A 26,646-nucleotide genomic window follows, 5' to 3' on the forward strand; every position below is an offset into this window, starting at 1 on the left:
ATTTTATGCGTGATTCGGAGTTTTCGACGATATCAAAAGTAGAAGATTTTGAACAAGTATTCTTTAATTTAGTATACTCATCAGATGAACTCACATTATTATTAGATACATGATGAAATATCCCCCTTCCTCACCCCCCTTTCCTCCAATATCAACTATATCCCATCAGGAATGTAAATGAAACCAACTGTCGTTATTACGAACAGCATAATCACATTTTTTAAAATCATGAACTTAACAAACAAAGCGAACAAAAGCCGAAAGCCGAAATTCGAAATTGCAAAATAAAAAAAAAAAGACTTATAAAATGTAAATGCACCACAGAACAAGGAAAAATTAAAAATAAAAAAAAAATTTTATCTAAAAAATCAGCGGATATAAACAAACAGTGAGAAAGAATAAATAATCACAGTGATTACTTCTATTATCATAAAGTAAAAGGAATCAATTAGAATTGGATTCGTTAGTGAAAAATGAGTAAGAATAGTTTAGATCCAATTGACAAGAATTGGCTGAATAATGATTATGAAATTAAAGAACAAGATAGGTTTCTACCGCTCGCAAATGGTATGTAATCTTACACACACACATATATATATTATTATTGTTATTATTACATAAATACTAACAATATAGTGTGGTTAAGTTGGTAGAGTTATGAAAAAAGCATTACCTGAACATGCTAAATTATCTAAAGAATCAAAAGAATGTATTCAAGAATGTGTATCTGAATTTATATCATTTATAACTTCACAAGCGGCTGATAGATGTTTAGTTGAAAAAAGAAAAACTTTAAATGGTGAAGATATTTTATGGGCTATGTATACTTTAGGATTTGAAAATTATTCAGAAACATTAAAAATTTATCTTGCTAAATATAGAAGGGTATGTAAAAGTATTGATATTTAGAACAAAACATGGGATTTAAAATTTTTGAAAGATGATTACTAACATAATTGATTTATTCTAGTATGAACAAGAACAATTGTTGATAAATCCACCAAAAAAGAAAATTAGAAAGAAGAAACCAAAAAAGAATCAATTACAATCAGAAGAAGATAATGAAGAAGAAGATGATGAGGGGGAAGATATATCACCACGATCACTTCAACAACAACAACATGAACAACAGGAACAACAAGGTATGCAAAATTATTCTGATGATTTTTTAGAAGATGATCAAAATATCAATGACCAGTATTTTCAACCAGAAAGTGATTATTTCAGTACAGTAATCGGAACATCAGATAGTAGAGAAAGTAATGATAAACAACAACAACAACAAGTACAGGAAGAAGAGAAATCACAACTAATAGATTCAATTTATTCAACTTCTACAACAACTTTGCAACCATCGTCCACTCAACCACCGCAGTTGAATTCACAAATTCAACTAGGAGATTCTTCACATCGTCAAACATCATCTTCTTCAATCTCATCCTTAATCTCATCTTCGTCTAAGCAAAGTAAAAAACCAAGTATATCATCTGATTTGTTACACGCGACAAATGAAGAGTATTATCAAGATCAATTTATGTAGTATTTGTACATAGTGTTTATTGATAATTAACTTAAAAGTCCTGTTTTTTTCCTCCTCATACTATACAGGCTCATAAGTCACGTGATACGATCATCATGCTTATAATTTTCTAATAAACACTACACTGCATTAGAATTAACACGACAGTAATGAAAAAGAAACAGTGAAATGCATTGCCAGTAACCAAGAGAAACCTCGATAGTGGTAGCGATTATGTGCCTTGATGATTGTTACCTAAGCGATGCAACTTGAAACAAACAAACAAACAAAAAAAAATTAAAAATAGTAGTTAGTTACCGAAAGGTGTAAAAGAAAAGAAAAGAAAAGAAAAGAGATATGCAAGTAAGTAATTAAGGATTTTTATTGAGATCCAATGTGGCGTAAATAACAACCTTAACGGAAGAACAACGATAACGGAAGTACTACAAAACAATATATGAATGAAGAAACACAGACACGAAAAATGAAAAATGAAAAATGAAAAATGAAAAAAAAGTTAAGATATCCTTTTGATTTTGTATTGAGTATAATGACATGAATTCACATTTCTTGTAAAAGTTGACGCGTTCTTGTACAATTTCAAATTCAGTGAAATAAAATATTGGAATTTCATTGATTGTTCGAATATGTAATTTGTGAAATTTTCAAAAGAAACATGAGAAATAATATGTGAAAGAAAGAAAGAATCAAAAACCACCAACTGTGAAAGAAGATGAAGGAGAAGAAGAATCAAGGCACGAACCTAATAAGCCTGAACTAAACTTTATAGAAAAAGAATGAAAAAAAGAAAACAACCAGCACAATAAAGAAAGTTATAATATGAAAGGGGGTTGAGAGAAAACAATTAATTGCATAAAAATAAATATTCTTTTTTAAAAAAAGGGTTTACAGTTCTAAAATTATTACTAATTGCAACTAGTCAATTTCCTTCTATTTCTCCTTCGGCCCTTTTTCTTGTAAAAACCATATTCTAAGAAATATACTAAAATTAACATGAAATATATTTTCATAACATAGTAAGGTAAAGTAAAGTAAGGTAAATCATATTTCAAATCAAACCCAGCAGATCTTGCATGAAATAGTAGTCAAGGTAACATTAAAATTTATGTAAAATAGTACCCAATTCTGTGTAATTACAATTTATTTGTGTACGATACACAGAACTAATTCATTTCATTAATTAACCCTTTTGGGATATATTTGGTAACAATGACACGACTTTATTAAATATTATTTTAAAAGTGTGTTATGTAAGCAGTATATTTGGCATTTGTGCGTTTTTTGTAAATGTATGGCGTGCGCTTACCAACAATCTCCTTATTTTTTTTATGTAACAGAAATAAATTTTAACATGGTCTAGGTCTTGAGTTGTTGTTTGATAAACATTCCACTTTCTTTCAAAAGCAAACGCAACAGCAATGACAACAACAAAGACTGTGAAATCTCAATCGAGTACTAACAGTACATTTGAATAATCTTTGATGATTTTTTGCTTTCAATTAGTCAAGACCAATTAATTCTATGAAATGAGTTTTTAGTTATTTGAGAATCACAAAAATATGAAAGACTAGTATACTTTTTGAGTTCTTTCTCTTTTTTTTTGTTCAATGAATTTTGTACATAATAATGTAATATCCATGTACTGTATATGTACTATATCTACGTGCATATTGTATGAAAAGTACAGCTGTGAGTAGGATAGTAGTATAATTTTCGATTTACTTAGTTAAACAATTAAGCACAGAGACAAAAGGAAACAAAAAGAGAGAAATCCACTGTACCACAAGTACACGACTATCAAATAACCTGAAACAATCCTAAAAAACTCCCCTTTTAAGTTTCATATTCCACAATATATACAGTATCCTGACACACTATCAACTCACAATCTTCCTTTTTTTTTATAATTAAGAAATCCTTTCTCTTCTTTTTTTGGTTTCTTTCTTTCCTTTGAAGACGAAAAAGACATCATCCTCATCACCATCAATAATAATAACATACCCGCCTCCCTTTGTTTTCTTTATTTTGTTTTGATAGTTCATTGGCTGTTAATTGCGTTTGTTTATATATAATTCCATTTCAATTACTTATCCATTATTAGCTCAAAATCAATCTCCTGGACTCATTGTATTTTGAATTTTGTATTTTGTATTTTGTATTGCCATAATAATCTTGCGGAAATTCCAAGATTTTTTTTTTTCCTGTTTTTGTATTTAAATTGAATTGAGTAAAAACCACACAACCAAAAGTAATCAAGTGAAAATTTGTCAATCATTTTTTTTTTTTATTTTATTTTTAATTTTTAATTTGATTTTTAGTTTTTAGAATTTATTACCACCAATATTCTTTTTAACTTGTTGCAGTAATCAAACTATTTCAACAACTATTAATCCTTCCTCATTATAATTATATTACTTGGAGTACCTTTTTCCTTTTTCTCCTTTTTTTTTTTGTTCTGGTTTCACCTTGTTTCGACTTTCTTCGAAATTTTATTTTTTTTTAATATTTTGTTTTGGTTTGACGGTATTCTGATAATTCAATTAGTGCATCCCCTAATACAATGATTAAAACGTTTAGGAAAAGTAAAAGACTGTCAAGTGAGTCAAGTGGTTCCCCTAAAAAGACAATATCTCGGGTTTCAACTTTATCAAGCAATCAAACATCTTTTGATGCATCTTTGCAATCCCCGAAAAAAGTCATCAAAGCATTATACGATTATGAACCTCAAGGTCCCGGTGAATTGAAGTTTACTAAAGGTGATTTCTTTCATGTTTTAACTGATCCTAATGATGAAGAGTATAAAGAGGCAGAGGCAAATGGTTGGGTGGAAGCAACAAATCCGATGACACACATAAGAGGCATGGTTCCTATAAGTTACTTCGAGGTCTTTGATCGATCACGCCCTGTTGCTCTAGCCAGCAATCCACCAACAAATAATATCAATTCTGAAAAACCTGCAATGATTTCTCCAAAAGCAGCTGTTCCAAAACGAAGTTCAAATCAAACATTATACGCCGTCACATTATACGAATTTAAAGCTGAAAGAGACGATGAGTTGGATGTGGTGCCAAATGAAAATTTAATTATATGTGCACATCATGATTATGAGTGGTTCATTGCAAAACCGATAAATCGATTAGGTGGCCCTGGTTTAGTTCCCGTGTCATATGTTAAAATTATCGATTTATTAAATCCCAATTCAAGCTACGCTTCAATTGATACTTCAGATCGTTCTCAAGTAATGAAAGTGATAAGTGGATTTAATATACCCACAGTGGAACAATGGAAAGATCAAACTGCAAAATATCAAGCTTCAACTATTCCACTTGGTTCCATATCTGGTAGTAGGACACCACCAATGTCGGCCACTTCACAATATTTTGATGCACAACAAGTTATGTCTAATCGTTCGAGTCTTAGCTCGATTACTATCTTGGAAGCAGGCGTAGACAATTATCAATTAGATCATGGTAGATATCAATATTTGATAACAGCTAGATTATCCAATGGCAAGATTAGATATTTGTACCGTTATTACCAAGATTTTTATGATTTACAAGTCAAATTGTTGGAATTGTTCCCATATGAAGCAGGTAAAATGGAAAACTCAAAACGAATTATCCCTTCGATACCAGGTCCTTTAATTAATGTTAATGATTCAATATCAAAATTAAGAAGAGAGAAATTAGATTATTATTTATCGAATTTAATTTCGTTACCTGCTCATATTTCTCGATGTGAAGAAGTTTTACGATTATTTGAAGTTTTGGATAATGGATTTGATCGTGAAACAGATGCCATCAACAAAAGATATTCCAAACCAATTAGCCAAAAATCCACTTCCCATCAAGATCGATTATCCCAATATTCTAATTTTAACACTTTGCAACAACAAACTAGAGTATCCGACCCAACCACTGCAAATTCCAATGACTCTACCACACTTAGATCTAGAGAATCTTCAACTACAAACATTACTTCCCCACAAGACTCGGCATTGTTGAAACAACCTAAAGTCAAAGTCAAATTTTATTTTGATGATGATATATTTGTATTATTACTTCCGACTAATTTACGCTTGCAAGATTTGAAGACTAAATTGTTTAAGAGATTGGAATTGGAAGATAGTCAGCAACATAATTTTGATGATGCTAAAACTTCTAATTCAATTCATTTATTTTTGAAAAATGATTATGAAGATTTCTTGACTGAGAATAATATTTCAAATATAAATATGAAGAATGAAGTTCATCAAGCTAAATTACAAGAATTTGAAGTTGATGATGATGAAAAATTCCAAAGTGTTTTATTTGATAAATGCAAATTAATGATTTTGATAGATTAAAACTAAAACCACATGACTTTGCTAGAAATGTTTGCCTAGTTTTGATGTTGTTTGTTGATTGATTTATTGGTGAATGTGTTGTTTATAAATTTTTATGATGAATGTTCTTCCTCTTCTTTTGGTTTTTATATTTTTGTTTTGTTTTAACCTCTTAATGATGATCTTAAAATTGTGTTTCTATTTTGTATTATATATATTTTAAGTATATTAGAAATCTTTATCCATATCTTGTTGATACTGTAGGTTTAATTGATTACTGGTAAATCATAATTTCGCGATGTTATTATTCGGGGGGGGCATGCCAAACCCAGGCCAGGAGGGGACGAGACGGGACGAGACGAGACCGAACGCGGTGGGATGGTACCAGATGCGACCAAAGATGAAAATCAAGAGTTACATACTGTACAAATTAAGAACAAGGAATACAAAAAAAATATAAGAATTATGCATACACACACGAAACTGAAACAGAAGGAAGAAGGAAGAAAAAAAAAAAAAAAAAACAGAATCCTCCCTCAAACACACAATTCCAATTCAAGACATAACCATCTACTAAAAACGATTCCCTAATCCACCTAATACTTACTATAAACTGGAGGATCATAAATTATGCTTAGAGGTGTTCTTGGATATTTAAAGTCGTCTATAGATAGAGCTCCATCTGAGAATTTTGATGACAATAAACGACAATCACAATCCTTCTCCACAACAACAACAAATAACAACAATAATCAAGTTCAAACCGATAAAGATGAAGATCATGATGTCACATCAGAGGATACAGAATCAAGTGGTATACACGATACTATTGAAGACATTGTACAAGAGAATGATTTAAGTAACGGAGCAGACGAAGAAGAAGAAATTGAAGTGCTACATGATCTTACGGGGAATTATAACTATATTAAGAATATTTCTGACGAAGTGATAGAAACACAAGATACAGAAATAATTCAAAAGGAACAACTATCTGATGATGAAGAGAGTGACGCGACGCGTAGACCACTAGATCAACCAGTAGGAATATCTGCACGTTATGGAAGTATTGCTCGTCCTCAATTAAGTATAATTGAAAATGATTCTATATCTGGAACAGAGAATGGATCTGAAGAAGATGATGAACAAGAAACTTTAAGACTTGCAGAATTATCACGTCGTGAACAAGTCATGAAATCTTATGAAGAATTCAGTAGTTCTACTCCAGATGATGATGATGAAGATGATGATGAAAATAGTTATTCTTCTTCAGACCAATTTTTACCGAAAGATGAAATTTCTGTACTACAAGATTTCCAAAGTGATGAAGATGTACCATCTGATCAACAAAAAATTTCATTGAAACTGACGGTATCTTCATCTCATGATGAAAATGTTCAATCTGGGGATGCAAATTCAAATAATGCAGTTTCAAGTGTGTCAAAAAAAAGAAAACATGATGAAGTTGTATCAAGTGATGGTTCCGAAATTGAATCCGACGTTAGTAATGATGAATCTCCCGAACCCAATGATGATGCAAACTCGCCTGTATCTGATCAGGAAGCTCAAGTTCAATCTCCAGGAAACAATCAACAAGCACAATCTACTGAGACTAATTTTATGTATCAAACGACACAACATCATTCACAAGAATCAACACAAACATCAACATCAACCCAACCAAGACAAAATCCAGATGGTTTGGAAGAACCAACTCCACTGAATAGGACACCGTTACAATCATCAATGACCTCACCTCCTATGACAACTCAACTCGTTGGTGATACGAATACTACAACCAGAATTCCCAGGAGAGTAGCCAATCTCCCTGCAAGAATTCCTTCAGAAGCTCTAGCGCAGATTGCTCTATTTGAACAATGGACTGGGATAAAAACTCAACCGAAAGTACCAACAACAGCACCAGTAAGAACACCACAGCATCCGAACTCTGAGTCAGAAAAACCCACTGCACCAGTATCGCCCCAAAATAAGGCTACAATAAGACAGGAAAGAACACCAGAGATAAGAAAAAAACGTAAATACACTTTGAAAACGCAGAAAAAACAGAGACTTACGTGGAAAGAAGACAATTTAAGATTGGAAGAACGCTTACGGTCAAAAGAATTATCTTCTATAAATGATCAATTACCAGGAGCAAGTGTTGTACCTTCTAGTCCACATGTTGTTCTGGAGAGCAATTCACCATCAAGAAGACAGTCCCAAGTTTCTTCTAGTGTCACTCCAGCTAGAGATGAAGGTATTCAAGTCACAAATACCCCCATAGTTGAAGAATCCGCAGAGAATCATATACAAGAACAAGAGGATTTGGTAGATGAAGTATCGGTTCATCTGATAGTAGCAAATGAACTATCCGTTTCACCAGAAAAAGAAGTCCCACAAACTACACCTAGTGTAATACAATCCCAAGAGGCACAACAAGATTCTACCAGGATAATTGAAGAACATGATGATTTATCAGATTTAAATTCATCACCTGTGAAATCATCGGTTGTTCATGAAAGAGGTGTAATTGATAGTACTTTGAATAGAAATATCGAGTCAAGAAGAATTAATTCTACGGAGAGATTAGTTGAATGTGTTCAAGAGAATATTGAGATATCTAACACTGGTAATTTGGATAATATTGAAACTAATAGTGCTCAATTTACAAATTCTATGAGGCAACTAAACAGTCGATCACAAGTAGAATCAGAACAGGAAAGTGATAAATCAAAGGAAGAAACAAGTGAACTGGAAGAAGAAGAAGAAAGATCACAAGAACCTGATGCAAATAATACAGGAGAATCGAATCCAAATAAGGATGATTCTAGTAATGATTCCAGCGATGATGAAAGAGGAAATGATTCTTCGGTTGCAGATAATAGACACAATCAACTTGACGATGATAATATTCAAAACAACGAAGCTGATGATTACCTTCAAGATGGGAGTTCATCTCCAATTCTTCTGTCGGATAACTCTGATGATGAGTATATCAATGCTGAACTTTCTGAGAAAAGGAATAATCGCAAGAGCTCACCTCTGCTTTTTGTGGAAGATGACAGCGAAAGTGAGAAGAATTTAGCAAGTGTATCACCTCCAAGTTTCGAACATATTGATTCCATTAGCCTTGTTCATGAAAGGAGTCTTAATGAGAATGACACATCATCTCCTATACCACAGCCAGACGAAATGCTTCCTGATTTCCTAGATGATTTAAGTGACCAAGAGGAAATAGATCAAGCTGAGATAGATCAAGAGGACAGCTCTTCTGGAAGTGCCAATTCAATTGCACAAGCATTATCCGAAGTCGAACCAGATCATTTAATTCCAAGAAGAAGGGAGGTTGATGAAGTGGAAAATTTCCCAGATAACGGAAACTCTCCCAAAAGAAGAAGGTTAGATGATATCCATATTACTAATGATACTGGTGCTGATGATAATCAATTAATTGATAATCACGACCAGCATCATGAAGAAGCAGTTGATATTCCCGAACAACAACTTGTTCAACCCCAGGAAAGTCACAACACAGAGAGTATACTGGAGGAACAGATTGCACCACACGTTGATCTTTCACTTAGAAGAGTTAATTCCCTACCAAGCCCCGAACAAAATCTTGAAGATCCAACTGGTAATGATCCTTTCCCTGATTGGAAATCTGATGATTCATATTTTGACAAAGTTCTGGTTGATGTTGATTCACTCTTAGAACAATACGGAAGACCACATGTCATTAGAACTTTGGCTCAGCAATTTGTTCTGACAGCTCTGGAAGTTTTGCAAGACAAAATTGAAAGGGTAATTGCAAATATTGATACTTTATTCGAGCACAGACCTACAACTACTAGTCCCGAAGTACGCAATGAAAGTAATCAAGAAACAAGAATTGAACAAGACACTCAATCTGGTGATGCTGCAACAGAAGAACAACCAACTGAACAATATATCACACCACTGATACCATTGTCTGAAGTGCAGAATATGCTTTTAATGCGAACTAGATTACGGCCAAGTCCTGAGTACTTAAGGAAAGTTGCAATATCCAACGAAGAAATGGAGGCAGCCTACCAAGCAAACATTTCTAATGCTCGACAGAAAGATGGAATTACAAATTCAAATGATCACACTCCACCAAATGAACAAATTGAAAATCAAGAAGAAGACCTTCCAAATGATGATGATATTGTTGCAGCTGAACATGACCAAATTCAAGCAGTCGATATTGAAGTAAACCAATTACCAGTTTCCAACAATGCTACCACTGTACCTACATCAGAAAATGAAAATATTGAATCAGATAAACCTCTCCAAGATGAAGTTGCAACAGAAGATACTCCAGAGATCTCCAAAACAACCTAGTATACCAATAGTAATTGAAGTCATCGAATTTCTGGATATTGAGACTGAAGATCAACTGACCCAATTGTCAAGACCACGTCAATCACAGAGTTCAACAGAAGTTACTAGTCAAAATACTAAGCCACAGTTGATAGTATCACAAGCTTCTACTCAGACTACTCAATCGCAGGAAGAGAATCCGATTGTTCAATCAGGTCAACCTGCTGAACCTGCTGAACCCACGCAAACTTCACAACAAACTTCACAACAATTCCACCAGGTGAACACTGATCTAGATTCAATTACACCTAGAACTGTTAATGAAAATGATGAACATGTTCAAACACGAATTCCTGAATCCCAGCAGGAAGGAACTACAGTTGCAGATACACAAGAATCGTCAATTTCACAACGAAGTACACAAAGCAGGGTAGGATTTAGTCAAGATAGTACGGACTCGTCAAGTTCTAATAAGCATTTGAATAAAGTTAAGAGAATCAACCCGGCCCTGATTATTCCTGCTACAAGGATCCAAAAATCAAAGAATGTTTTCCGTTTGTTGAATAGTTCTGATGAGGATTCTGATATTGACGAGACTATGGAGTCACTAGCCGCCGAAGTTGAAATTGAAAACTTGAATCTGAATAGAGAGCAACCTAATGAATCTGGCAAAGAAAGTAATTCTTTGAATGAAGGAGAGGAAGCTGTCCAAACATCGAATACTACAGAAGAACCAAGACCTGTTGTTGCTAATCAACAAGCTCCTGAAGATTCCGATACTGTGATGGAGCCTGCAGATGCGCCAGCTCAAGTTGGTACTGGAGCTAGTGAAAAAGATGACTCTGATAGACTGGAAACCGTAATGGGCCGTACTACAGTTCCAGATGGTGAAATCATTGACGAACCGATTGAAATAATAGAAGCGGTTGAACCGACTCCTGTTCAATCAAGTGAATCACCAATTAATATCAGTACAGCCACAAGAGAAACACATGAACGCGAGGTGGTTGCTTCGATTATGTCACAACAGCCTGTTGGTGAATCTATACCAGGAATAGGTGGTCCGGCGATGAATGAAGGACAGCAAGAGAGCACGTACACACCACCTGATAATGACGAGAGTGCAATTGTAAATACTGTTCAAATGGGTATTAATCCGAAAAATAGTCAGCTACAGCAAAATATTGTACCTGAAACTGCAGATCAAGAAAAAGATCTTCTCAGAAAAGCTGTTCAAGAATTGAAAATGAAACTTCGTGAGGCAGAGAGAACCATTGAACAAGAAAAGAATGAAAAAGAAGTAGTTGAACAAAATTTCAAAGAAGCGCAAAGTGATTATCAACTGCGATTCAAAGAACTTTCTCAACAGATAAAGAGCTCAGAACTCAAGTTTAATAGAGAAGAAGTTGCTAGACAACAAGCAGAACGTGAACTCATAAATTTGGAACAAAAAGTAAATGAATATTTTGAAAGTCAAGGACTAGTTGACAAACAATTTAACCAGCGAGTTTCTGAACTTGAGAATCACTTGATTGGTGTCCAATCCAGCTTGGAAACTGAACAGAAGAATAGAGAAAGAATTGCAAATGTTCTTCTGAGAGAAAGACAAGAATGGACTAAGGAATTACGTGAGACTGAAATGCTTATTCAAAAGGAAAAGACTGCTAGACTAGAAGTTGAGAGTCATCTTCAACGAGCCAGACAGGAAAATCTCCGTCTTTCCATTGAAATATCCAGAACTCGCGAAGTCGTGAATGGTAAAGAAGAAACAAGTCTCATAAATGTATCCGAATTGGAACAACAATTGTCTGACACACGTACCGAAATTGAAAAGCTTAAGAGATTAAGACGAATTGATGAAGAAGAGAATAGGAAACTTCAAGTGGCCAATGATAGCTTGAGGAATCAACTAGCTACTGCAATTTCAAATGCTAACAATGAAACAAATTCAAAGATACAGATTAAAGAGAAATTATCTCAGTATGATAAGAAGATTAATGAATTATCTGCGGAATTAAGTGCTTCCCAAAGTGAGTTACAAAAGGCTAGTATGAGGGGAGTATTTGCTGAGCAGCAAAACGAAACATTAAAGAATGAGCTAGATGCAGCTACAAAAGAAGTTAAACAACTAATAGAAAGACTTAAAATTACCATGGAAGCTCACAGCAGTGTAACTCAAATTTTGAAATCTGTACTGGATGCCAAAAAAGGAGTAGAACAAAAAGTTGAAGAATTAGAGAATCAATTAGCAATAGCTATTGAAGATGCACAAAAAGATAGGACTGCTTGTGAAAATGCTGAGAAGAAGCTTGCCATAAGTCTTGAAAATGCTAAGGAGTTAGCTGAGACGCAGTCCATTGTAGCTGCTGACAAGGAAGTAGCCGCCAGAGAAAAGTTTCAATTGGAAATACAAAGAATAGAAAGTGAAAGGGACCAAGCAAGAAGGGAAGCTAAAGAACTAACTGATAGACTAGAAGCCACTAATATTGCTTACAATCTGGAGAAGGAAAAATATGTATCTAAAGACAGGGAACTTCAAAAAGCAAAAGAAATGCTTTCGCAAGTAACCCGCCGAATGCAAGCTGCAGCTGAAGTCCACCGACATGAAATACAGGTACGCGTCACGAGAGAAGCAAATGCTGTTAATCATGCTAATGTTCTAGCATCTAACTTACATAAACTTCAAATAAAGTTCAAGGAGGTTGAAGAAGACAACAGAATCCTTCAACATGAAGTTGCGAATTTCAATACTACTATGCAAAATGTGATTGAAAGTCGGGACGCGGTTGCTCGAGAAGTAAATGCTTTACAACAGAATATTTCAATGTACAGACTTCAACTGGACTCTGAAAGAGCTTTAAGACATTCTGCTGAGAAATCAAATGAGGAAGCTCAGGCTACTTTAAAGCAAGTGACTGATGAAAGAGATGAACTTCTTGGCCAACTCCAAGGTGCGACTGAAGCAAGGTGGAACTCTGCGAGAACAGCTGCAGAAGCTATCCGTGAACTCGAGTCATACAGAGCAAGAATGGATAAAGAAATAATGGAACTTCAAAAAAGGGAAGCAAGTGCTAGAGAAGCTCTAGACCTTGAACAAGGTGCAAGGGAAATTGCTGAAAACGCATCTAGGAGAGTTAATAATGAATTTAACAATATTAAGGACCAACTAGTAGCTGCTAGAAATGCTCTCGAAGCTGAGAAATCTTCAAAAGATATAGTTGAGAATGCAAGAGTTTCGTTGGAAAAGGACCTCAATGAACGTACCGAGGAATATGAAAAGGTAAAAGAGGAATTGGAAAAATCCATTGAAAATCTTTCTCAAGAGGTTGAAGATGCAAAGAAGGTAATTGAAAATGAAAGAGTTGAAAGAGAGACGCTACAGAAATCGCATGATCAGGCTATTGAATGTTATAAAGAGCAACAACGGGAACTTTTACAAAGAATTGCTAGTATGACCGTTGAAAACATGGCCATTCAAAGAGACTTTGCTGAAAATACTGCTGCGAATTTGTCACGAGAAGAACCTGTACATCTCGAAATTTCCGAATCGGACGAAGTAAACAATGGTGATGCTATGGAAATTGACAATGAGAATGAATTAATCGAAGATAATGAGCCACAAAGCTCAATTGCTAATGCAGAATCTGTTGAGAAAGAAAACCCTTTAGATGAAGTTGCAGATCAACTCGGAGATGATGAATCAAAGAAGACTGGGGACATCATGATTGCAGACATTTCTGACGATTATGACATGCAAGATTACATCAATCTTAACACACTGATTTCGAAAGAAGACGAGGATCAAAATTCAAAGGAATCAGAATCACAAGAGTTTAACTCTGTACAAGATGAACCCAATAAGGGAAATGAAAATGATGACGAAATCATGAAGGAGCGAGAAATAGTCAACATTGGACAAGAATTGGTCATCATTGAACAAGAATTGGTCAGTATTGGACAACAAGTGGCCAGCATTCAACAACAAGAAGAGGAAATCAATAGTGAACAAGAAATAGTCAACAACAAACAAGATAATGATGGCAGCAAGGAACAAGAAGAGGTCAATAATAAGCAAGATGAAATCAACGGCCCATCAGTTGTAAAGGAGGCTACCACGGAAACTAATGATCCTGCTAAAATTGTTAAGGAAGAAGTTGTTCAGAACCTAAAAGAATCCATTGATGAAGAAATGTATGATACTTTAGAAGATAGTGATCCTGAATTTGCAAAAGAAATGGACTTAGGATATCAAAAACATCATTCAATCCGTTCATCGACACAGATAAATCAAGTTTTGGTCAATAGAACCATGTCTGCTGATGAAATTCAATCTCAAAAATCCGACGAACGTGTTTATTCTTCAAGTGTTGACACTGAAGCTATTTCCTCATCGGCTAAAAGTCAAGGTTTTGCTACATCTACCCAAATTTTTGATGAACAACGTACAATTGCTAAACAAACCATTGATCTTAGGTTGAATAAATCATTATCTACATCTGATTCTGCCTCTGTATCTGCATCTTTGGAAAGCGAAGAACATCAGGAACAGATAAATCCAAGTAAACAACAACCAGAGGAGGAGATTGATGAATTTAAAGAACTTTCCTATATTGAACAAGAGTTGGAATCCCGAAATGATCGACGTACATTGCCAAGTGTTACACCAAAGGAATCAACAGAAGACTCAGGTGAAACCGATCACAATCAATCAACCAATGTTCTGGAACCAGCTACTCATGAAGCAAATGAAATTGATCTTCCAATGGTTACTGAATTGGATGCTACAATTGCTGGTTCGTCAAAAGGAACTGATCATCTGAATGAAGAGACTAGTCCATTAGAGCTGGTATCAGATGAACCACCTGTGAATGTATTCGAAAATGTATACCATTCATCCCTTCAACAAGAATCGCAAGCTGAAGATGACAAGGGAGAATCTGTTGAAGATTCTGAGAGAAGCAAAATTGTTCGTGAATTAATTGATGGTGTTGCAGTTGATGTAATCATGTTATCTCTGGATTCGGAAGATGATGATGATGATGATGAAGTGGAGGAAATTACAATCAAAGAAAGTGAAACAAGCGTCAAAAAGTTGGTCCATACTCCTAAAGAATCGAACACAACTGATGATGAAAATATCGCTGAGGCCGGTTCTCGAGATGACAATTACACTCCGCCAATAGCATCCTCATCAGGAGTATCATCTAGCCGTGAAGAAAGTACAGGTTTAACCAGTAGAGAAGGAAGTGCAAAATTATCCAGTATGGAAGATGAAAGTAACCACCCATCAAATGATGCAGAGTCTGAAAGTGGCAACAAGGACGATGGAAATTTTGTTCTTCTTTCAAAGATCAAACGTGCATTTTCCCAGAGATACAAGGAAGTTGAAGGTTCAGCCCCTCTGGGTGAATCAGATGTCGATTTAGCATGTATGGTTGATGACATTGAAAAATTCAAATTCCGCTCTTGGCATAAAAAAAGTTTTGAAACAAGCAATTCTGATACAGGTAGTTCGGGATCAAGCAGCATTGAAGAAGATGAATCCGAAGATTCTGAAGATGGAAGTACAGGGAAATGTACAAGTGAAGAAGTAAAACGCACTAAAGATGGCTTGGATAGGTTTAAAGGAAGCAATGGTAATGATAATGATAGCAAAACATCACATATAAGAAAACCTAAACCCACTGTGACAATAGATGAAATAGAGCTTGTCCCTTTTGAACCCAGTAGTCCCAACACACGAACTATTGAAAAATTGAATAATGTGATTGATGATTTGCTCGATAGTACTATAAAGCTGTCTTCCAAGTCATCACAAAGCCAGGAAGAGACAGCTCATTCTAGTCAGTCATCTACAACAGCTTCTTCAAGCGTCTATAATGTGCCATTTAGTCCAACCATTAAAGCGAACAAATCTAATAGAGCTAAGGCTAGAAAGAAACGTCGTCAAGCGCTTAAAAATCGTTAAGTAGATATATTAGTTACATATATTATTATTATTGATTAAAAAAATACATCGGTGTTTAATTATTTATGTTTGACTATCCTAGTAGTTCATCCAAGAAATCAAGTTCTTTCTTGGAACTATTTCCTGCTGTATCAGCTGACTCATTGCTTTTCCCTTCTATACCTAACAAGAAATCAATATCACTATCTAGATCAGTAGTTGCTCTATCCTTAGATATCTTATCATTTAATTTACCAAGGTCATTATTGTTGAAATTGTTTATATCAATAATTTTAGCTTTTGGTTTCTTTTGTTGTTGAACATCATCAAACTTATTTCTTATGTTATTATAAAACAGTTGTTGTTCAACTAATTTCTGACGTTCTTCATCTTGCTGTTTTTCTTCTTCAGTAAGTTGACGTATATCTGATTTAGTATTATTTGGTTTTGATTTATCATTAATCATTGAAACTGTTGATTCACCAATTACAAATCCATCTAATTTATCATTTGGGAATATAATTTATACTAGACTTTATTTTCTCTTGTTGTTTCTTAATGTATAAATCATTATAATCATCTTGATTTCTATTTAAATCTTTATAACTAGTCAATCCATAATCTTCTAAGAAATTATCAGACATTTTATTCTTCAACATTTTTCTATTCTTTTTTGGTTTAATTTCAAGATTATCCATGAATTCTTGAAGGTTGAATTTAGCAGGTTCTTTAGATTCACTTTTCATTTCTTTGTGTTTATTCTCCTCAGATCCAAGGTATATCCCATCTAATTCTTCTTCTGTTTCATCATGTGAATCACTGTTTTCTTCTTGTTCCTGTTGTTGTGCAATATCAGTTAAAATTTGTTGTTTGATTTTGATTTTTTGTTCAATTGTTAATTCTTCATTTTCAGATAATTGTGGATAAAAATGATTAATTAAAGCTTCATCAACATCAGAATCCCATTCATCTTCTGAATCTTCAAGAATTATCTTTTCTTGATTATCAATTGTCTTTTTCTTTGAACTCCATTTCGGACGTGACAATCCTTGATTTTCTTCATTATCATTTTTGTTTTTCTTAGGAAGTATATCATGTTTCTTCATATACTTATATTTAGCTTTCTTATCCCATTTTGAATTCTTCAAAACCATGGCTGGTGTGTGTAATTAGTATATGAATGACAGTATGGTATTCTCTATTTTTTTCATTTTTGTATTTCCGCTTTTGGACATGAAATTAAATTTAAAACGAGCGAAAAGAAAAATTTTATGTGTGACAGAAATTTACTACGTGTTTATCAAATAATTCATTAGCAACCAAAAACCATGTCTGACAAATCTGATAAGCCATCTGGATCTAATTCCAGTGGTGTTCCGTCTAAATCCATTGAAGAATTGTTGAAATTGTTGGCTTTAGGACAAGAATTAACTCCAGCACAACAAAAGGAAATGAAGGATTATAAATTCTGGAAAACTCAACCGGTTCCATCATTAGATGAAAAAGTTACCGAAGAAGGTCCTATTGATAGAATTAAAACTCCAGCTGATATTAGAGATGATCCATTGCCATTAATTGAACAATTTGAATGGAGTACTTTGGATATTGATAATGATAAAGAATTAGATGAATTGTATCAATTGTTATATGATAATTATGTTGAAGATGTTGATGCTAGTTTCAGATTCAAATATAGTCGTGAATTTTTCCAATGGGCTTTAAAACCACCTGGTTGGAGAAAAGATTGGCATGTTGGTATTAGAGTTAAAGCTACGGGTAAATTGGTTTCATTTATTGCAGCCACCCCAGTATCTATCAAATTAAACAAATCTGGTAAGAGAATTGATTGTGTTGAAATCAACTTTTTATGTATTCACAAAAAATTAAGAAACAAAAGATTGGCTCCTGTTTTAATTAAAGAAATTACTCGTAGAGTCAACAAGCAAGATATCTGGCAAGCTTTGTATACTGGTGGATCTATTTTACCAACTCCTATGACTACTTGTCGTTATGAACATCGTCCTATCAACTGGTCTAAATTAAACGATGTTGGGTTCAGTCATTTACCTCCAGATGAAACAAAGAGCAGTATGGTTGCCAAATTCACGCTTCCAAGTGCTACAAAATTACCTGGGTTGAGACCAATGACTGAAAAGGATATCACTACTGTGTTATCCTTGTTGTACAAATACCAAGAAAGATTTGATATTGTTCAACTCTTCACTGAAGAAGAATTCAAACACTGGATGTTGGGTAACAATAGCTCCAGTGGTTCCAATGTGGTCAAAAGTTATGTTGTTGAGAACGACAAGGGAGAAATCACAGATTATTTCTCATATTATTTATTACCTTTCACTGTTTTAGATAATTCTCATCATGATGAATTAGGTATTGCTTACTTGTTCTATTATGCTACTGATTCAGTTGACACTCCACAGTATAAACAAAGATTGAATGGTTTGATCAATGATGCATTGATCACTTCTAAGAAGTTTGATGTTGATGTTTTCAACTGTTTGACCTGTCAAGATAACACATATTTCATTGAAGACTTGAAATTTGGTGCTGGTGATGGGTTCTTGAACTATTATCTTTTCAACTACAAAACTTTCCCAATGAATGGTGGTATTGATAAAGAAACCAAGGATGTCTTGAAAGATCAAACTAGTGGTATTGGTGTCGTGTTATTGTAGAATAGTTTTAATACATTGTGAAATTAATTGCAAATTTGAACTGGAACATTCCTTTGAAGTGAGCCGCATTTGGCAATCTTCTCTTCTTCTTCTTCTTCTTGTCTTTATGTGTGTGAGTGTGTGTGCGCGATGTTAAAATTTCGTTCTTCCCGTTTTGTAAGCAACAAAAAGATTTTTTAGAATTTTTTTTTTTTTTTTCAATCTCATCCCATCATTGAACTTTGTACAAACTATAACCAACAATGATTTCATCAAGTACATGGGTTCCAAGAGGATTTGCCTCTGAATTTCCTGAGAAATATGAATTAGATGATGAAGAAATGGAAAGAATCAATGCAATGGCTAATTTGGAACTTAATGATGCCAGAGAACAATTAGCAGAAGCTGAAGCTGATGAAGAACAAGATGACGATGAAGAAGAAAAACCAGCCACTACTCAATTAAAAGAACAAATTGAAATAGATGATGACTTGAAAGAATATGATTTGGAAAATTACGATAATGATGGTCAAGATGGCTTAGAAGGTGAACAAGTTACTATATTCCCAGGTTTATCAAATACAGATGCTAAATTACTACAAGATGAAAGTGGTGAAGGTGATCAATATTTATCTTTACCAACTGAAGTTGATGTACAAGAAGAAAAGAAAGAAAATCAAATCTACCCAACCGATAATTTAGTCTTGGCTACTAGAACTGAAGATGATATTTCATACTTGGATGTATATATCTATGATGATGGTGCTGGTGCTCCAGCAGGTGCCGAAGAAGAAGAAGAGGATAAACTAGATGCTGATGTTGCCAATGGTATGGTTAGAGAATCAAACTTGTATGTTCATCACGATATTATGTTACCAGCTTTCCCATTATGTGTTGAATGGGTCAACTATAAACCAGGACAAGGTGAAGCATCCGATAACAATATTGGTAACTTTGCTGCTGTTGGTACTTTTGATCCACAAATTGAAATTTGGAACTTGGATTTTGTCGATAAGGCATTCCCAGATTTGATCTTGGGTGAACCAAATCCAAACTCATTTGTTGCTAAAAAGAATAAGAAATCAAAGAAAAAGAAGTCAACTCAACATATAACTACACATCATGTTGATGCTGTTTTGTCATTATCACACAATAAAATTCATAGATCAGTTTTGGCATCCACTTCAGCAGATAAAACTATTAAATTATGGGACTTGAACAGTGCTACTGCTGTTTGTTCTTTTAACAATATTCATCACAATAAAACCGTATCATCTTCACAATGGCATCCTCAAGAAGCTTCAATTTTGTTAACTGGTGGTTACGATTCTACTGCAGCTCTTACGGATGTCAGAATTTCTGCTGGTGACTCCTCCAAACACTACTCTGTTGTTGCTGGTGAAGAAGTTGAAAACGTCAGATGGGATGCTTCCAAACCAGAATTGTTTTACGTCGGTACTGACAATGGTAATGTTTACAGTTTTGATATCAGACAAGAATCTAAACCTTTATGGACTTTACATGCACACGATGCAGGTATTTCTTCATTGGATGTTAACAGCTATGTTCCAGGTATGTTGGTTACCAGTGCCATGGGTGAAAAAGTTGTCAAACTTTGGAAATGTCCACCACAAGCTGAATCAGGTAAACAACAAGGTCCATCAATGGTTTTATCAAGAGACTTTGGTGTTGGTAATGTGTTGACCACTAGTTATGCTCCAGATATCGAAGTTGCTGGTAATATGGTTATTGGTGGTATAACAGGAGGCTTGAAAATGTGGGATACTTTCAGTAACAGTTCTGTCAGAAATAGTTTCAAGGATGAATTAAGAGCATTACAAATTCATGCTAGAGAAGAAGCTAAGAAATCTGGTCGTGCTTCTAGAATTGCCAGAAAATACAACAGTAATAGCACTAACGAAGAAATCATGACTGTTGAAGCTGGTGGATTGAAAGATGAATCCGACTCTGATAGTGACGAAGGTATTGAAGTTCCAGGTGGTGACGAAGATATGTCAGATGAAGAAGAAGAAGACTATTAAATAGAGAACATGAAGTAGACTGTTCGTAATGTATATTATTAATTATCGCCAAACTTATTAATTATCATTTACTTTATAATTTGCTAGCAAAAATTTCAATCAATTCTTCCTCTGGAGTTCCACTAGAAATATTATCAGCAACAATTCCATCAATACTAACAGTTGGGGTAATATGAACACCAACTCCTCTAAGATATCTTGTAAAATATTTAACATCAACGGTTGATCCATTACCATCGTTATTTGGTTCTTTGCTTGGTTTAATAATCAATTGCTCTAAAATTGCCTCCTTCGGAATCTTGAAATCAAATTTGGTAGCTGCAACAACATCATAAATTTGTTCATAAATTTGATTTTTAGTTAAATTGATATTTGAAGTTTCATAAAATTGTTCTTTATTTTCAAATAATATCTTAGAGAAATCCCAAAAAGTACTAATTGAATCAATTTCAACTTCAGCTTGTTTTTCACGTAATAATTTAGCATAAGCTAAGGAAAATTCGTTCAATAATACAGAATTGGTATGCCATGGTTGAATAACATTGACAAAAACAAATTGAAACTTATCTGGATATCTCTTTTGTAATTCGGGGATAACATTTCCATAAAATTTCAAGAATAATTTGGCACTAAATGGACAATTGTAATCTAAATATAAGTTTACAATATGTGGGGCAGTTTTGGATTGGGACAATGTCTTGACAGACAAGTAATAATGAGTAGTTGCGTATTTAGGAGAAATCATTGGTGTTATAGTAGTTTGTTTTTAAAAAGAACAGTAATATTAACGGGATTTGATTTCAGTAGTAATTCTCCTTTTTTGTTTGAGATTTTCTCCTGAGAGTATTGTACCAAGAGCCACAACTGGGGGTTGCCCTCTTTTTTTGTTTCTTCTTCTTAAGTTAAAGAACACACCACAGAAATTTGTTGTATTCTCCCATAACGAATATTCTAGAATGTATAACACGATATATTTCTCTGGGGAACTATGAATATAACTCAAACGAATCAATTCAATTCGGGAGGGGGTAAATAAACTGTCATTTATCTCTTTGTGTCACGTGCCCAGTTCGTGTATAAGGGGACGAAAAATTTAACAAAGTTCACAGATTATTTTGTTTTTTATTTAGTATCTGAGCCAATTCATCTCCACATATTAGAGCTTGCTTATCTAACAACTATTGCTTTTCTTCCTCACAATGAGTACTGCAAAAATAGACCACAAATCAAGTGACACATCACATCACAGTGTTCCACCTGCATCAGAGAAGTTATCTTCATTAGATGAGAAAGCAATTTCATTATTTCAACAAGCAGTTGAAAGAGAAGCCCAAGGTTTGATGTCAGATGCAGTGGATCTATATAGAAAAGCATTTCGTATGAATGATCAAGTTGATAAACTTTATCGATCAGTTCATTTACCAAAAGCCATACAGAAGTTAAAAGCAGAAAGGGGTGATAATTATCTTCAAAGAGTTGATGAACATCAAGTTTCTAAGATTAACGTTGATAAATTAATTGCAAGTTTCCATAATATTGATGCATCTCCCCCTGATCCACTAAGCGCTGATTCAGATGGTGATCATAATGCATTGACAATTAAGTTTTCCGATTTAAATTTAAAACAAGAAACAATATTCACTAATCCGGTGTCTCCATTAATTCACTTACCAAACGAGGTCTGGGTAAACATAATGGAAATTCTTCTACATACATCACCTGTTTCATGGATGAATTTATCAATATGTTGTAAGAAATTTGCCTTTTTAGGATTGGGACAACCAACAATCTGGCGTCAATTGGCACAACTTGTATATTCCAAGCAAGTATATGATTCAACTCCTAATCCACATTCCGATTTGGCAACAATTTCAATCAACGATACATACAAATCCATTGTATCTAAGTTTCCATTTATCAAATTCAATGGATGCTATATCTCAGTAGTTAATTATTATTCCGAAGGGGGAAAAGCTGAGTTTAGTTCAAGTTGGTCTAATCCAGTTAGAACTATTACATATTATAGATACTTGCGATTCTATCCAGATGGAACCGTATTAAAAGTATTATCTGTTTTACCTCCTCAACAAGTTGTCAAGTTCTTGATTAAAGGTAAGTCTACTTTGCCGACAATTTCAGAAACTGGTGTTGCAGTATATCAAACTGATGAAAATAGACAAAGTCATAAGATACAAGTTGGATCCTGGTCAATGACTCCAGATGGAAAAGTGCATATTATTCTCGAACATGAAGCTATTAATTATTTGGTCTTCCATTACTTTTACGAGATTAAAGATCTTGGATCTCATAGACATAATAAGTTGAAGTGGCTTGAATATTATTCTGTAAGAAAACCTATGGAAAATGAAGACGGAGAAGAAGGTGAAAGAGCAGGTGAAGTAATGGACTTTTCAATTAGAAACGAAAAACCTTTCAAGTTTCTGAGAGTAGGAAGTTATACTTTAGACAATTGATGCCATTGACAAGTTTAATGTATAGTTTAGTTTTGGTTATTTTCTTATAGAGTTTGGTATCATAAATCGAACATACGTGTGGGTCGGACGCGACTTGTAGGAGTTTCAATTGCTCTGGAAAATGAACCAATTACTGGCCTGTTCCTTAGTAGATTATAAAATACTGTCTTGCCTCATGTGTGTTATTTCCGATGACTGGGTATTTCTCGACACGTTTCCAGCCAATGACTTCTTTGAACAACTATTTTGCAGTCAATGTCAACTCGTAAAAAGCTAAAAACAACTTTGGCAAAAAAAAACCAATTGGGCATTGCACACGACTAAATGAAAGGAAAATTTTTTTTTTTTTTTTGATTTTCCATCGAAAAATCTTTTCACTCTTAGTAAAAATTTTCTCAACCAATTTTCAAAGGTAAAAATTGATTTAAACACCCAACCAAGTGACTAAAGAAACAAACCATTATCCCCTATAAATATGTCACGTTTCTTTGTTTCAGGATATGCATCTGATTCTTCATCTGAAGAAGAAGATTTATTGAGTACCTCCGAAGAAGAATTATTATCATCATCTGGAGATGAATCAGACAGCTCATTTTTCAATGATGATGACGAAGATGAATCTGACGAATCAAGTTCAGATGAAGATAGTGGCCGTCCATCAGGTCCAGCTTATTTCTTGAAAAAATCTTTCTTGAAAGGTTCAGCTGCCGATTCTGATAGTGAAAGTGATGATGAAGGTCGTAAAGTTGTTAAATCAGCCAAGGATAAATTATTGGATGATATGAAAGCTTCAATTGAAGTTATAAATTCAAATAAATACACTAATAATTGGAGTACTGTTTTAAATGAATTTGATAAATTTGGAAGATTCTTAATCAGATGTAATCAAACTAATATTGGTACCCCAAGATTTTACATTAAATTATTGACTAGTTTGGACAATTCTATTACAGAAGCTATCAACAATGAAAAGGATGATAAAACTATGAAAGCTGATGAAGTCAGATCTTTCAACACTTTAAGACAAAGAATCAAGAAACAAATCAAAGAGTTCCAAGTTTACTATGATTTGTATAAGGAAAACCCAGAAGAATTTGATGATAAAGAAGATGAATCTTTGGAATCTCTTCATACTGCTGCTATGGAAGGTGGTAAAGATGAAAATGAAGGTGCTAATCTTCAACCAAGCAGAGTTTTGAGTCCTATTTTCCACACCTTGAAGGTTATTTCTGAAAGTCGTGGTAAGAAGAATGTTGATAAAAATGAACAAGTTAGTACTTTGGAAAGTTTATTGGAAACCCATGCTGCTACTGGATCTCCATTTGAATTGATTTCTATTTACCAAATGTTGTTATCTATTAGATTTGATGCATCTTCATATCAAGCCTTTATGCCAGTTGACCAATGGAAGAAAAATGAAGAAGATTTGGGTAAATTATTAGACTTGTTGGAAGCTAACATTGATAAATACCAAGTTTCTGAATTGGGTACCACTACTGACGATATTGATATTGAACCAGTTGCAAATGCTAATGGTGTTAAAGTTCTTTTCGGTTCTATCACTTCTTCTATTGATAGATTGGATGATGAATTTACTAAATCATTACAAAACACTGACCCACATTCTACTGATTATGTTGAAAGATTAAAGGACGAAACTACTATCTACAATTTGATTGTTAGAGGTCAAGTTTATGTTGAATCCATTACTCCAAAGGAATTTGTTCACCAAAGTGAGCAATTGGCCAGAATTGTTTTGAGAAGATTGGAACACGTTTACTACAAACCAAACCAATTGATTAAAGCCAATGAAGAAGAAGCTTGGAAGCACATCAAGGGTGACTCATCTATTGTTGCTAAAGGTTCGGCTCCAAATGTTGTCATTGATGGATTATCTAAATTCTTGCAAGAACAAGAACACAAGATTTACGGTAAGCATGCTATACTATTCTCTACTTACTACTATGCTGTCAATAACCAATATCAAGAAGCTAAAGAATTGTTCTTGTCATCACAATTCCATGTCAATATTAATTCTGCTGAATCTTCATTACAAGTTCAATACAACCGTGCTTTGGTTCAATTAGGTTTGAGTGCTTTCAGATCCGGTCATATTGATGAATGTCACAAAATCTTGAATGAAATTGTCAACTCTCAAAGAGCTAAGGAATTATTGGGACAAGGTTTCAACTCCAAATTCCCTAACCAAGCTACTGTCGTTGAAAAACAAAAATTGTTGCCATTCCATCAACATATTAACTTGGAATTATTGGAATGTGTTTTCATGACTTGTTCTTTGTTAATTGAAATTCCAACTTTGGCTGCCATCGCTCACAACCACAAGGATCCAAAACGTAAGAATCAATCCTTGAAATCCTTCAAGAGTAAATTAGAATTCCATGATAGACAATTCTTTACTGGTCCACCAGAAAGTATCAAAGATCATATTGTTCATGCATCTATTGCCTTACAAAAGGGTGACTGGTCCAAGAGTTATAAATTGTTGTCATCTATCAAGATTTGGAAATTATTCCCAGATACTGAAGATTTGTTAACTATGATGAAGAACCAATTACAAATTGAAGGTTTGAGAACTTATATTTTCACTTATAAATCAGTTTTCACTAAATTGTCCATTGAAAAATTACTGAAAATTTTTGAACTTTCTGATAAAGAAATTGTTGCTATCTTGAATAAGATGATTGAATCTGGTGATATTAATGGAGAAATTGTTGATGAAAAATTCATCAGCTTTGTTGCTTCTACTACTGAACCACAAAGATCTAAATTACAAGAATTGGCTATTGTTTTGAATGAAAAGATTCAATTATTAACTGAAAAGAATGAAAAGACTCAATCTAACGGTTACGGTAAGAAACAAAACCAACCACAACAACAGCAACAACAACAAAAAGATGGCCAACAACAACAACAACAACAATCATCATCTACTCCACAACCTCAATCTCAACCACAACAACAATCTACTCATACTACAGAAGAACATTCTAATAAATTCAGATATGCTAACGTTAACTCCAATAATGATGAATTCCAAGCTACCGCATAAGTTTCTTACAACACAAAAGAATAAACTAGAAAAAAAAAGAGAAGAGAAGTATATAGACATACTTATTATTTAAGTATTAAATATGTCTATTAAATATTTTGTATATTAATTTAACACTTTCATATTTTTGCAGATTTTAAATACTTTTTGCATTCGTTGGTATAATCTCATCTCTCGATTATTACATCAACTTAAAAAAAAAAAAATTTTTTTTTTTTCAACCATTAATCATTAATCAA

General features: G+C 33.9%; 12 protein-coding genes across 12 annotated transcripts; 9 read left to right on the top strand and 3 right to left on the bottom strand. All coding sequences in view use genetic code 12, as the record gives it.

The window, feature by feature from the left end:
- Positions 1–657: 657 nt before the first annotated feature.
- Positions 658–909, top strand: HAP3 (Hap3p; the record flags this gene model as incomplete). The annotated part of the gene is made up of 1 exon (XM_002545356.1): positions 658–909. One exon carries the CDS (start codon positions 658–660, stop codon positions 907–909), a length of 252 nt encoding a protein of 83 aa, XP_002545402.1.
- A 235-nt stretch (positions 910–1,144) lies between these two features.
- CTRG_00184 (uncharacterized protein) lies at positions 1,145–1,540 on the top strand (the record flags this gene model as incomplete). Its single annotated transcript, XM_002545357.1, has 1 exon — positions 1,145–1,540. One exon carries the CDS (start codon positions 1,145–1,147, stop codon positions 1,538–1,540), a length of 396 nt encoding a protein of 131 aa, XP_002545403.1.
- Positions 1,541–4,100: 2,560 nt separating this feature from the next.
- On the top strand, positions 4,101–5,885 carry BEM1 (phosphatidylinositol-3-phosphate-binding protein; the record flags this gene model as incomplete). The annotated part of the gene is made up of 1 exon (XM_002545358.1): positions 4,101–5,885. The coding sequence occupies one exon, from the start codon at positions 4,101–4,103 to the stop codon at positions 5,883–5,885; it is 1,785 nt and encodes a 594-aa protein (XP_002545404.1).
- A 609-nt stretch (positions 5,886–6,494) lies between these two features.
- Positions 6,495–10,223, top strand: CTRG_00186 (uncharacterized protein; the record flags this gene model as incomplete). The annotated part of the gene is made up of 1 exon (XM_002545359.1): positions 6,495–10,223. The coding sequence occupies one exon, from the start codon at positions 6,495–6,497 to the stop codon at positions 10,221–10,223; it is 3,729 nt and encodes a 1,242-aa protein (XP_002545405.1).
- CTRG_00187 (uncharacterized protein) lies at positions 10,117–16,170 on the top strand (the record flags this gene model as incomplete). The annotated part of the gene is made up of 1 exon (XM_002545360.1): positions 10,117–16,170. The coding sequence occupies one exon, from the start codon at positions 10,117–10,119 to the stop codon at positions 16,168–16,170; it is 6,054 nt and encodes a 2,017-aa protein (XP_002545406.1).
- A 73-nt stretch (positions 16,171–16,243) lies between these two features.
- Positions 16,244–16,615, bottom strand: CTRG_00188 (uncharacterized protein; the record flags this gene model as incomplete). Its single annotated transcript, XM_002545361.1, has 1 exon — positions 16,244–16,615. One exon carries the CDS (start codon positions 16,613–16,615, stop codon positions 16,244–16,246), a length of 372 nt encoding a protein of 123 aa, XP_002545407.1.
- A 40-nt stretch (positions 16,616–16,655) lies between these two features.
- On the bottom strand, positions 16,656–17,303 carry CTRG_00189 (uncharacterized protein; the record flags this gene model as incomplete). The annotated part of the gene is made up of 1 exon (XM_002545362.1): positions 16,656–17,303. The coding sequence occupies one exon, from the start codon at positions 17,301–17,303 to the stop codon at positions 16,656–16,658; it is 648 nt and encodes a 215-aa protein (XP_002545408.1).
- Positions 17,304–17,477: 174 nt separating this feature from the next.
- Positions 17,478–18,842, top strand: NMT1 (glycylpeptide N-tetradecanoyltransferase; the record flags this gene model as incomplete). The annotated part of the gene is made up of 1 exon (XM_002545363.1): positions 17,478–18,842. The coding sequence occupies one exon, from the start codon at positions 17,478–17,480 to the stop codon at positions 18,840–18,842; it is 1,365 nt and encodes a 454-aa protein (XP_002545409.1).
- A 242-nt stretch (positions 18,843–19,084) lies between these two features.
- PWP1 (rRNA-processing protein) lies at positions 19,085–20,863 on the top strand (the record flags this gene model as incomplete). The annotated part of the gene is made up of 1 exon (XM_002545364.1): positions 19,085–20,863. One exon carries the CDS (start codon positions 19,085–19,087, stop codon positions 20,861–20,863), a length of 1,779 nt encoding a protein of 592 aa, XP_002545410.1.
- Positions 20,864–20,936: 73 nt separating this feature from the next.
- Positions 20,937–21,608, bottom strand: CTRG_00192 (uncharacterized protein; the record flags this gene model as incomplete). The annotated part of the gene is made up of 1 exon (XM_002545365.1): positions 20,937–21,608. One exon carries the CDS (start codon positions 21,606–21,608, stop codon positions 20,937–20,939), a length of 672 nt encoding a protein of 223 aa, XP_002545411.1.
- Positions 21,609–22,062: 454 nt separating this feature from the next.
- On the top strand, positions 22,063–23,337 carry CTRG_00193 (SCF ubiquitin ligase complex subunit; the record flags this gene model as incomplete). The annotated part of the gene is made up of 1 exon (XM_002545366.1): positions 22,063–23,337. One exon carries the CDS (start codon positions 22,063–22,065, stop codon positions 23,335–23,337), a length of 1,275 nt encoding a protein of 424 aa, XP_002545412.1.
- Positions 23,338–23,812: 475 nt separating this feature from the next.
- NIP1 (translation initiation factor eIF3 subunit c) lies at positions 23,813–26,407 on the top strand (the record flags this gene model as incomplete). The annotated part of the gene is made up of 1 exon (XM_002545367.1): positions 23,813–26,407. The coding sequence occupies one exon, from the start codon at positions 23,813–23,815 to the stop codon at positions 26,405–26,407; it is 2,595 nt and encodes an 864-aa protein (XP_002545413.1).
- Positions 26,408–26,646: the final 239 nt, after the last annotated feature.

The sequence above is a fragment of the Candida tropicalis genome (genome assembly GCF_000006335.3).
Source record: "Candida tropicalis MYA-3404 genomic scaffold supercont3.1, whole genome shotgun sequence".
In the NCBI taxonomy this organism is placed as follows: Eukaryota; Fungi; Ascomycota; class Pichiomycetes; order Serinales; family Debaryomycetaceae; genus Candida; species Candida tropicalis.